Here is an 11,119-nt window from a genome sequence, read left to right as displayed (position 1 = left end):
GATGCAAACATCTGAAGCCAGATTAAATGCTCTGGTCCCCACTGAAAGCAGCTTCTCATACATTTTTCACTCAGCTTTTGTAAAGCGTAGCATCAATACGTACTAGTTGTGAGCAGAAGGTTTCTACCAGCTGGACTGTTATCATGGTGACTACCTACATTTGTAAATATTACCAAGTGGAAATTTTCTGAAAGACCACAAAGCTTTGAAAGCAAACAAAACCTTTAAGGACAGTGGGTGGGAAGAATTTTTTTGAACCATTGTATTACTGAAGTGTAAAATTATTACACCTCCATTTGTTGGCAAATTAAACATTTTGGACCTGACTAAATATTCACTTTGGTTTTCCTGGACGGACTTTCTTTTACTTCTTAGACCAAAGCAGGCAATGCACACAAACACAGGCATTTATTTTTGTACATTTATTTCAGCATAAACCAGTTCAAGTAGTTACAAACAGCAGGACAGTAAGATTAACATGAATGACATGTTGGGAGGTAAACGATGCCTAGAAAAGGCAAAAACAGAAACAAAAATCCACATAAACGGAACATAAAAAAAGACGTACACAAGTATAGACTTTCATTTAGCTTGAAAGATTTTTAGACAAAATCTGTACATGTACATAGCAATGACTTTGTAGTTGCTTGTTGAATGAAAGACTCAACAAAAACCCTTGTATCAGCGATCATTATATGAGGACTCCGTCTCAGCAGTGAGAGGAGGGAGTCTATCTGGACACTTTAAGGACAAAAATCAGAGCTTCACCAGTAGAAGGTTTTCGTGAGGAAACTAGCAGCAGCATTCAGCCAGCTCCCACTGGAATCTTCTTTAGCTGCAGTGCGGGAAATTGCTTTGTCAACCTCCCTCTCTGGGCTCTCCTCTTCCTCTGGGAGGTAGTCTGGGATGTTCGCGTTTTGTGGCACCTGAGCGCCACAAGAGTTCAGAGGGACGTAAACCTGAATGCAGAGATATGAGATATTTTAAACTCTCAGTCGGGATAAGCAGAAATTCTATCGGAATGTCGTTCACCTCCTCTCCGGCATCGTTTTTCACCACTTGCTGAGCCGACAACACCTTAGTGGAAGCGATGGCTGTGGCCAGACTCTGGCAGAAAATGCACAAGTTCAGACAAAATGCACCACTTTTTTCCTGGTAGGATTTGACGCACTTTCAGGCGTAAACCAGAACAAGATAATGTTGAATGCCTTCTCTTTACCTCGGTGGGGAGGTCTGAACGGATGCGGACTGTACACCTCTTTGAGGCCATTTGAAACGTGAAGCTGATCACCCCTTTGACTTTCAGAAGAGCCTCTTCACATAAGCCTCTTTGTTGCTTGAACGCAGCAAGAAAACGCACGAGTAAACGAGATGAAGTATAAATCAGATTGTAAAAATAAGTTGGTAAACTTACAGTGCTGTCCAACCCCTGGATGTGTAATGTGACAGACTTGGCCTTCTTGTTGGTGGAATTGATAAAGAACTGGGGCTTCCTTCTCTTCTCCCTCTCTGGTGTGCGTGGTGTTGGATTAGCAGGTGCTCTCAGAATGCCATAAATCTCTTTAGCCAGAGCTGTGATATCAAGAGACAGGCCCTCCCTGTGTGGGGAAAAAACATCACTTGCATATACTGTATTAATAATCTACAATGGGTTATGCCATATTTTCCAGCATAAATGTCTCATCTTGATGAAAATGTTAACATTGTTAAATTTTCTTACCTTCTGATAAGAGTTTCCAAGCTCACCATCATACCCAGCTCATTCTTCATAATGGGTACATTGAGAGTCAATTCAGCCAGATAACGAAGAGTCTGAGTAGAAATAAATAAAATTAATTTAAAAAAAAGATTATGGATTGTACATTTTTTTATTTCTTAGACAAGAAAGACTGAGTTGTTCAATATGACTGACTGGTGAAAACGAATATTAATTCTTGTGGTTCAGATCTCAGGAGGACAGACTATATAAGAACTTATTTTGAGAAAAATTTCTTCTACTTTACAATTAGAAAATCGAATGAAATACCTTGATTATCTAAAAAAAAATTAAGGGGAAATCAACACTTTTGCAACATTTCTGTACCTGCAGGGTTGCAAACAACACTTCTGGATTCTTGTGGTCCAAGAACAGAACCAGTCCCGGAAGACAACCTTGGTCCTGGACAATCACAGCTCGGTTCTGTGGTTCAGACGCCAGGTCCCGCAGCTGACACACCACCGACAGTGCATCCATCATGTCTGAAAATCTGGCCAAACCTGAATCTGGAAGATACATTCAATGACAATCCGGCCATTTTTGACGCCAAAGACCGAATGGTAAGGGTTGTCTTGAAGCGCTTAGACCTCAAGAATGCGGCTTGTCTTAAAAGAGACAATAGATAAATATAATCAGATAGTAAAGTTTAACACTTATGTTTGGGAAAAGGGTTATCTGTAAAATATACATAAACGATCCGATCCTCTGCGTTCCATTATGGCAAGCTAACGACGTTAACTACTATCTTATCACACCGTTAAGAAACTATGCGACTTACATTTAATTGATTATTCAATCTTTAAACAATGAGTCTTCGCTAATTATATTCAATAAAGGTCCCCAAAATGAAACAGACGTTATTAAATGGAGTTTAAATACGTTTCCTTACCAAAGAGAAGAAGTAGCTCGTGCAGAAAAATACAAATTTGGTGGGTTTCCTCTCGCGACGTGCTATTGGTTGTCACACGGTGCCAAGCGTTTGTAAGTCGCCCTCTCTTATTGGATATTCGTCCCACTCCTGAATCTGCAGCCAATCAGGAAGGGTTTTGTTACTGCGGCATTATTTGACTTTACGGATGTGCTGCTTAGACGCGTGAGGAAACAAATTGGCTTAATTTCAATTTCGGGTAAAGGATTGAGGAGATGCCTGGCTATTAACATGTGGCTTCTCTGACTATAAGAAGAGTTGACGGTAAGTTGTTATGTTTTATACTTTTGAAACCTCTTTTACTCTGCGGCGTTCTCAGGTACTTACTTTTGATGACCTCTGCAGCTTTCCCCCATGCATTGCGGGACTGCAGTGCTCAGTCAGGACAGTACTTCTTTTCCCTTTAAGTTATCTTCTAGTTCCGATACATGAAAATATCAGGATTTGCAGCTGAACTAATTTAAAAGAAGACGATTAAAGATCTGAAAGACTTCCTGAGTATCAGTATGTGATGCATTCAGGTGAAAATTGTGCATTAACAATAAATGAGGTTGATTGTGACCATGTTTTGGATTAAAATGGCACCAGCTTAAAAGGGTTTGCATTATCAGCGCTGCAGGTGAAATATTTGCCTTCTGTTCAGTTTTAATTTAAATCTGCTTTGTTGTCTCTCATGTAGTTCCGTTTTAAGATGTCCTCATCTTAAAACAGAGAAGAGAACATTAGAACATTGAAGAGAGTCCTGTCCTCCTTGCATAATACTGATTACACACACGCACAGACACACACACACATATCAATCAGCTTAAAAACGTTGAAGCTTGACGTTCTTTCTGAATTTATGCAGCTGCCCATTCACATTATTATTGTTGTTTTTGTAACCTCTCCAAATAATTTTATGGACATTTTGTGTTGGATTGGTTTTTTCATGCCCCTATATGTGTGTGTGTGCTAATATATGATATACATGTTTTTAACCTTTTAAATAGACCATGCACTGACTGAATTCGTTGGATAAATGATTTGGATTGATCTATTTTGTAAAAAAAAAAAAAAAAAAGTGAGCTTATTCTACATTAAAATGTCTGTCTTTGCGTTCTGGAATTTTATGTCATCAAATCTTAGCTGAGTGTGTTATGTGGTCATTTCAGGTGTAAGGTATGTGACTTCTCTTTGTGGTGGCCCCACGCTTAATCCGTCAGCAGAAACAGAAGCTTTGCAGTCATCAGCTGCTGCAGGAAAAAGTCCTTGCCATGTCTTTAGTAGAGGATATTCTGGATGTGCTGCGCTTGGTCCTGGACTATTTTGGTGTACCTCCAGAAATGGTAAGCCTGCTGACGCTGCAGCCCTGTTTGCAGCTCAATCACTGTAATATTCGTTATCGCTCTCCTCACCGCTGCGTCACATTTAACTTGTGTTAAGTTTGTTTCTTGCTTATCTTTCATCCTGACTGCAGCTTGTTCCTGTGTGGGACTCTCAGCTGTGCGGTCAGTATCGCAGCATTGTACGAATGATCGGCACGAATCTCCCTCTGAAGCCCGCTCCACGTGTCCATTTTCAGGTAATTGGAACATAAAGTTGTGTTTATCTCGAGATAGTTACGCAATCTTTTGTTTTTCATAGTAGCTTTTCTTAATTGATCCAGTAATTAGTTTTCACACACAGCGCTGTAGAGCTGAGGTGCTTGTTCATGTATTTCTTATTGCACATTAATGGGTTTCTGTTTTAATTAATTAAGAATCCTTTTGGACACAAGAAATGTTTTCTGTAACCTTACAAAGTCAAGTTATGTAGATTCCTACCATTTTCTGACATTTACTGACACAAAAATCACACTTAAAATATTTAGAGTTGGATAAAAACATATAATAATTATTTCCTATCAGGATCTTATGTAACTTTTTTTTTATTTATCTCAGATTCCCCTGGTTACTTATAAGCATCATGGATTCATTGAAGTAGAAGCTGATGCACCCGCCATACCGACATTTGCAGATGTCGTGTGGGTGTTTGACTACGAGGGTGAGAGCTTTGCCAGAACCAGGTACACAATGAATGATGATGCATCAGAAGATCAAAATGTTTTTTTTTTTTAAATCTATAATTGTTTTTATATATAATATATAGATAGATAGATATTAGGAAACACAAGTTAAACTAGAAACTTATTTAGTGATAACCTGTAAAAAATAAACTAATTTTATGAGCTGCAAAGTTCAGTCATTTCTATGACTGCAGTTGGTTATAAATCTAACTTTAAAAGCTTTCATTAATCTTTTGAATTATTTATGATAATAGGTATATAATCATAAATTTTAGGGCTAATTGTTTGCTAGAATTTTTGCAAGCATGCACCGATTGAAAATTTGGGTTGATGTCCAATATCAATATTGCAGTTATGGCCAATAACTGATATTATATGTATATTTTCCCAGACTTTCAAAAGCGACCAGTTTGCCTATGTTGCTTGTCTGGTTTAAACGCCCATAATCCTGCACAAGGAGTGCAGTGCAACAAAATGTAAACAAACATCAGTCCTTAATGTTGATCCACTTTTCCTTATCGGACCAATACAACGACCTAAAACATGACTAACATCAGTAGAAAGTGATATAGATGCAGAGATATGATGCATTCCTAGATTTTACTGCACACTTCAAAATGCCAGTCAAAAAAAAAAAAAACACAGAGGGTGTGCAGAGTTATGCAGCAAGGTTGTATCAGCTTTTGCATTTATTTTTTGCATTCTCATGTGAGAGATTTGTTTTACAGATTAATTATTCAGGATTTGTCATTTATAAAGGTAGAGGAAGTTATCCGAAAGTTTCAAATTATGTTTCAGTTATCTGCTATAGTCTTAAAACAAGGTTTGTTAAATATTTCACAAAGGAAATACTAACTTTAAGCTTTTTAAATTTAATAGTTATCAATTATAATTAAAGCTTTATGAAGAGTGGCCACATGTTTGCACAATGTAAACACACACATGCACACATTGAAACATATTTTAATACCAGGATGTGTGTGATTTTTAAGGAACCATTTACCTCCAAAGAAAGATGGCATTTTTAGTCAAGACTTGATGAGATTTCCCAGGCTGCCTCAGAATCAAGCTGAGGGAAGAGGAGGAGGAGGGTGTGTGCGACAGAGGGTTGATCCTGAAGCCCTGCAGAAGATCACCCAGCTGGAGAGTGAGCTGCTCAAGCTTCGGGCTCAGATCGCCATGATTGTTACTGCAGCTCCATCCTCAGGTACATTTGAGATTTTTCTGCAAACCATCCATCCATCCGTTTTCTTACACCCTTGTCCCTCAGTGGGGCCAGGAGGTTTGCTGGTGCCCATCTCCAGCTAGCGTGCCGGGCGAGAGGCGGGGTCACCCTGGACAGGTCGCCAGTCTGTCGCAGGGCAACACAGAGACATACAGAACACACAATCATGCCCCCACACACTCACACCTAGGGACAATTTGGAGAGGCCAATTAACCTGACAGTCATGTTTTTGGACTGTGGGAGGAAACCGGAGTACCCGGAGAAAACCCACGCATGCACAGGGAGAACATGCAAACTCCATGCAGAAAGACCAGGGAATCGAACCCAGAACCTTCTTGCTGCAAGGCAACAGCTCTACCAACTGCGCCACTGTGCAGCTCTTTCTGCACACCAAACACTCTAAAAAATAATAATAATGATCTTAATGAACCTCTCCTTACTCTTACAGCTCTGACTGAGACCCAGAATACTCCATTTTCACCTCTGATGTCCCCTGCTCCACTCCCGGCTCTCACCTCCACACCTCGTCATGCTCCTCCCCCTCCTCCACCACCTCCTCCACCGCCGCCTCCTTGCCAAAGCTCCTTCAGCGAGAAATCATCTGTGATGGATCTGATCAAAGAGCGCAGGAACAACAACTCTAATAAGGGTCAGCTTCAGGCCCAGCACTCAGGGCTCAGCAAAAACATGGAAAACAAACTGATTCCTTCAATGCTGGACGTTCTGAGGGATTTAAATCAAGTCAAACTGCGCTCAGTTCAGAGGTAAGAGTTTGGTCAGTTCTCAAGGAGAGCTTTTGATGTTTATTACAATTTAATGAGTTTTGTTTTCTAGGTTTTTCTTGTGGCATGATTGAGCTAGGTAAAACTTTATTACAGTATATTATTTTGTGTTCCATTTCAGAAGCAGAGTGATGGATGAATTTTTGACCTTTCAATTTGGCAGTGTCTGAAAAGAATAAAGGCAATTTTTGTTTAAAATTTTCAGAATTAAGATCTGTTGACTTGTGAATAAAAACTATTTGCAATTCAAATTTGATTTTGAGGGGGGCCGGGGGGGGAACAATAGTAATTGATTTAAGGAATTAAATGTCATTTTCATTATACAAAGATCTAATCACTAATGACTAGATTAGTGAAAAATCTAATAATAAAAAAAGGTGGAAAAAACAGATAAGCTAATTCTGCTCTAAACACCTAATTGAATTAGGACATTTTTAACTAAGAGAATGAATGTGCAAAATAATAAATCAATTTTTTGAAGATCTAATCTTTCTGAAAGTTTCAAATAAACTAAAGAAAGGGATTCATGAACTAATTTTGAATTTTGTTTAATCTGTGAGTAAACCTTAAGAGGGAATTGGAACAGAGGTTCAGAACCATCTTTCTTACGTCACCAGAAATCTTCTTGCCTTTTTAAAGAAGTTTTTTTGGTGGATTCCGTCTCTCTTTTTGCTGAGTATCAGAAGCTGTCTCACGCAGCAGCGAGAGGCAGGAGTTGTTATGGGGGCATGTTTAGCCGGTCAGAACTTGCAATAACCAAGTAAAAAATCAATTATAAAAATATAATAAATTGCATTATTTCCCCACAACACCTTCTTTAGATACCAGAGAAAAGTTGAGTTGATGTTCCACCAAAGGTATTTTAAAAGAACTTTGAGAAAAGCATTTCTTGAATTTGAAAGTTCCAATCTGAAGTATTTGCGTGCGCTTCACTCCTTGTTTAACTGCTGCAGAAAACTTGCTCTGTGGTAAACATTGGAGCCCGTTTTCTCTACAGATCACCAGGAGGCACTCCAGTCAGGAGGAGAAGCAGTAAGTGCGATACTGCTTTGCTAAATGACCCCGCCGCTCTGATTGCTCGGGCACTAAAGACAAAGTTTGCTCAGCACCGTCACAACACTTCCTCAGACAAGGAGAATTCACTGGAACTCTCTCCGTTCGGCAGCCCAGATGCGCCTCCCGTATGTTTCCGCAGTTACAACCCAAACTCCATTTTCCTCAGGCAGACGCCGGGCCTCAGAAATACTAACCCCGTTCTTCTGTTGCAGGTTTCCCATCACGCCAGACGCAGTCAGGGTCGTCGCCATTTATTAACTAGTTAAACTCATGCCACGTCACATCATGTGACCATCAATAAGAATGAACAAGCCTCTTAACAGATTTCTGCAGAAACTACTGAGTACGTCTTTTTAACTTGTCTTTTTTTTTAAGGGGAGTTCTGATAACTGTTCTGATAATCTCAATATGTCTTTTTTTTTTTGTTGTTGTTGGTATATGTTGGGATTGAGAACCTTTTCAAAACTTACTTTAAACAGGTTCAAATAATGCTTCTATTTTTGTACATGAATATTTTATTGTTTGTAAAAAAAAAAAAATAATAATAATGTGATCAAACACTGAAGCAGCCAGACTTTTGTCTACCTACCTTCATACTTGCAGAAATCTTTGAGGATAATTGCTTAGATTAATATTCAGAAGTCTGTTCTATGCAATTTTTAAAGTTGTTTTTGTTTAAGTACATTTGCACTGTTTTACATCAAATGTTTCCCTTTGTTTGTTTTTCCCTAAATACAGTTAAAATCTGTAAATTTTGTACATAGCAGCAGGTTGTTCCAGAGAAACTTTGATCTATTGTCTTTAATAAAAACCTTCTTTTTTTCTGCAAAAGCATTCTATATAATATTATTTTTACTCTGTTGTTGTCGTGTGTCATCCCTTTCGGAGAAGACAAAATCTTACAACATGGCACAAGAGGCAATTTTCTGTTCCCTTCTTTTCTGTTTAGTATATGTAAAAGAGGATCTTTTAATGCCTCCCATCATGCGATCTTTCTGCAAAGACATTTCTGAAACTTCTCAGGGCCATTATTATCTTTTGCTTTTTATTTGAAGAGTTTTTAATATATAAATGAAGACGGCAAAAGGTTTCACAAACTGCTATTGTTCAAGCCATGTTTGGCCTCCGTACTTTTTAGAGAGAGAAGCAAACCCCAGTCATGCCCAGGCAGACACAACATGCTATTTATTACTGATAAAGGTTACACGTAACTAAAAAGTCCTCAAGAAAAAATAAAACAAAACTGATTAGACTAAGGGCGTTTTGGTTTAAAAAAAAACAAAAAGAAAAGAAAGGAACACTCTTCATTTCCACTAGGTGGCAGCACTAAATGCACAAACATCCAACCCACTGTATTTGTCCACATTATCATCCAATGAGCACTAAGCAAATATGGGTTTCTTTTTCTTGCACCAATCAACTCAACAATTTTGCTTTACAGATCGTAATGCATATAAAATGTTGCCATTATCTACAAATGTCCTCTTAATTATTTTACAACCTGTTTGTCCAAAGAATGTTCAATATGCATGTGTTTGTAGACAAGTTACGTAACACGGTTAACGCTGATGACTACAATGCTGTTGGGCTTTAGAAAACTGTATTTCTGTTTGTGTTATTTTCATAAGTACCATCATTATTTCCTTTCAGATTTGATTAATCAGGAAACATTGAGGTTAAAAATATCTTTGCGTGAGGATCCTTGAAAACACAGCAACACGTGTAATTTTAGACACTATTTTCAAACATTAATTCATACAATAAAAGTGAGTATGCATTTCAAAAGCATCTGGAGCATTATTTCCAGGTGATGTCTACATTTCTAAGTGTTCAGAGACACCAGCTCCTGGACACCTGAGAGATTCAGCAACTGGTTCCAGGCAGAGAAAGGCCACCTACTGAAAAGATCTTTTCCCCAGTTCAGACCAGACCCTCAGGACCGTGAGAAGGCAGACATTCTGTAAGTAAAGAGAGTAACATCTCACAGTTGATATAGCTTTTAAGGCATGTGAAGGGAATTCCAAGTACTGCCTCATGCACACAATGTTACAAAGCACGGTGTGTGTTGCAAACACTGTTGCAGACCAGGCATTGCCTGTCAAGGTCGTAACACTGTCTGACCACAGTGACCTCCTCTGGCAGACGAACGGGCTGACTGGGTCCTAAACTGTCCAGGGAATTGTCTGTCACTTACCTAGGCCACATGGCATAGAAAGTAAAGTGCATAGATATTTAAACAGACAAAAAAAAATTCAAAACTTGCTTCAGATAAAATAATGGCACTTAATAACCTTAACTAAAATGATAAGGAGCCCACTGTTTTTGGATATAATTAAAAATATACAATTAAAACAAATGCAGCCCATAACAGGTATTTAGTTTTTTTTTATTTATTTTTTCTATGTGATATTGTTTTAGACTTTTTTGTCATTGAATATTTACATCTTTTTCCACAAATATCCATGTCCTATGGAAGAAAATGTATCCATCCTGTTCTTTGATTTTGGAACCAAAAAAGTAGATGAAGTGGTTGTTCTTTAAAATTGATGAAGCATTTATTTTATCTCCTGTGCAATAGGAGATAAGAGTTTTCTCCTTTCAAAACGTCATGTTGCTTTTGCGTCTTTAAATGAGTTTTATTTAGCTGGTATGACAGCAAATATTGCTCTTTGAATTGTAAAGGTTATAGACCCCTGGTCTAGGCAATGAAAAAAAAAGTCTGATTCTTTAAAATATAAACATTAGTAGCACAACATAAATATACACCCATGACACTGAAGAATAACTTTTATTGTGTCATAAAGCCTTGATATAATCAGTTTCATAATTCACACCTTAAATAAAACCCAACTGTTCAAAACTTGCTTCTGGATATGGTTTAGTTGGTGATATCCATGTGATGTTGTTGTGCCTCAGAGAATAGATTTCTAAACAATAAGATCTTTATTAACAGTCTGAGTATTCACTGAAAACTGTGAAAGATTTATTATGGAGACTTTTAAAAACCTCAGAGAAGTGTGTCTGTCCTCTATTTTAGTACTTCCAATCCTCAAGGCACAAGCAGCCTGAGATGTTGACCTGGCCTCCAAATGCAGATTAAAATCTGAGCATCAGTAATTTGTCCACAATGAGAATCGCATAGAAACCACGGAAGAACTAACCTTCCTGTACTAATTTGTCGAAACTGTAATGTCAAACTTATTAATGAGCACATTCAATACTTATTTTTTGTGTTATTGCTCTTTATTACACCTAACCCATCTATAATTCCGTCTATTTATCCAGTTAGTTGGGAGGTCAAGGATGATTTTCAGCTCAATAACATTT

The 11,119-nt window shown here is 38.1% G+C and overlaps 2 protein-coding genes across 6 annotated transcripts; one reads left to right on the top strand and one right to left on the bottom strand.

Annotated features, from left to right (window-relative positions):
• Nucleotides 1-407: 407 nt before the first annotated feature.
• Nucleotides 408-2,732, bottom strand: armc1l (armadillo repeat containing 1, like). 2 transcript variants are annotated; one of them, XM_008397972.1, is made up of 7 exons: nucleotides 2,646-2,732; nucleotides 2,084-2,262; nucleotides 1,721-1,812; nucleotides 1,415-1,598; nucleotides 1,220-1,336; nucleotides 1,033-1,107; nucleotides 408-959 (listed from the first exon to the last, which is right to left on the bottom strand). In XM_008397972.1, the coding sequence occupies exons 2-7, from the start codon at nucleotides 2,234-2,236 to the stop codon at nucleotides 765-767; spliced, it is 816 nt and encodes a 271-aa protein (XP_008396194.1). In that variant the 5' UTR covers nucleotides 2,237-2,262; nucleotides 2,646-2,732; the 3' UTR covers nucleotides 408-764. The 2 variants fall into 2 exon arrangements, with proteins under 2 accessions (XP_008396194.1, XP_008396196.1); XM_008397974.2 differs by lacking the exon at nucleotides 2,646-2,732 and adding an exon at nucleotides 2,535-2,619.
• Nucleotides 2,217-8,626, top strand: mtfr2 (mitochondrial fission regulator 2). 4 transcript variants are annotated; one of them, XM_008397976.2, is made up of 8 exons: nucleotides 2,217-2,316; nucleotides 3,836-4,009; nucleotides 4,141-4,245; nucleotides 4,604-4,728; nucleotides 5,721-5,935; nucleotides 6,403-6,718; nucleotides 7,734-7,917; nucleotides 8,005-8,626. In XM_008397976.2, the coding sequence occupies exons 2-8, from the start codon at nucleotides 3,938-3,940 to the stop codon at nucleotides 8,056-8,058; spliced, it is 1,071 nt and encodes a 356-aa protein (XP_008396198.1). In that variant the 5' UTR covers nucleotides 2,217-2,316; nucleotides 3,836-3,937; the 3' UTR covers nucleotides 8,059-8,626. The 4 variants fall into 4 exon arrangements, with proteins under 4 accessions (XP_008396198.1, XP_008396200.1, XP_008396197.1 ...); XM_008397975.2 differs by lacking the exon at nucleotides 2,217-2,316 and adding an exon at nucleotides 2,843-2,948; XM_008397977.1 differs by lacking the exon at nucleotides 2,217-2,316 and adding an exon at nucleotides 2,846-2,948 and having other exon boundaries at nucleotides 3,890-4,009.
• Nucleotides 8,627-11,119: the final 2,493 nt, after the last annotated feature.

This window comes from Poecilia reticulata, linkage group LG21 (assembly GCF_000633615.1).
Source record: "Poecilia reticulata strain Guanapo linkage group LG21, Guppy_female_1.0+MT, whole genome shotgun sequence".
Taxonomy (NCBI): domain Eukaryota; kingdom Metazoa; phylum Chordata; class Actinopteri; order Cyprinodontiformes; family Poeciliidae; genus Poecilia; species Poecilia reticulata.
Note: the sequence above shows the minus strand (reverse complement) of the source record. Positions and strands in the feature narration are given on the sequence as shown.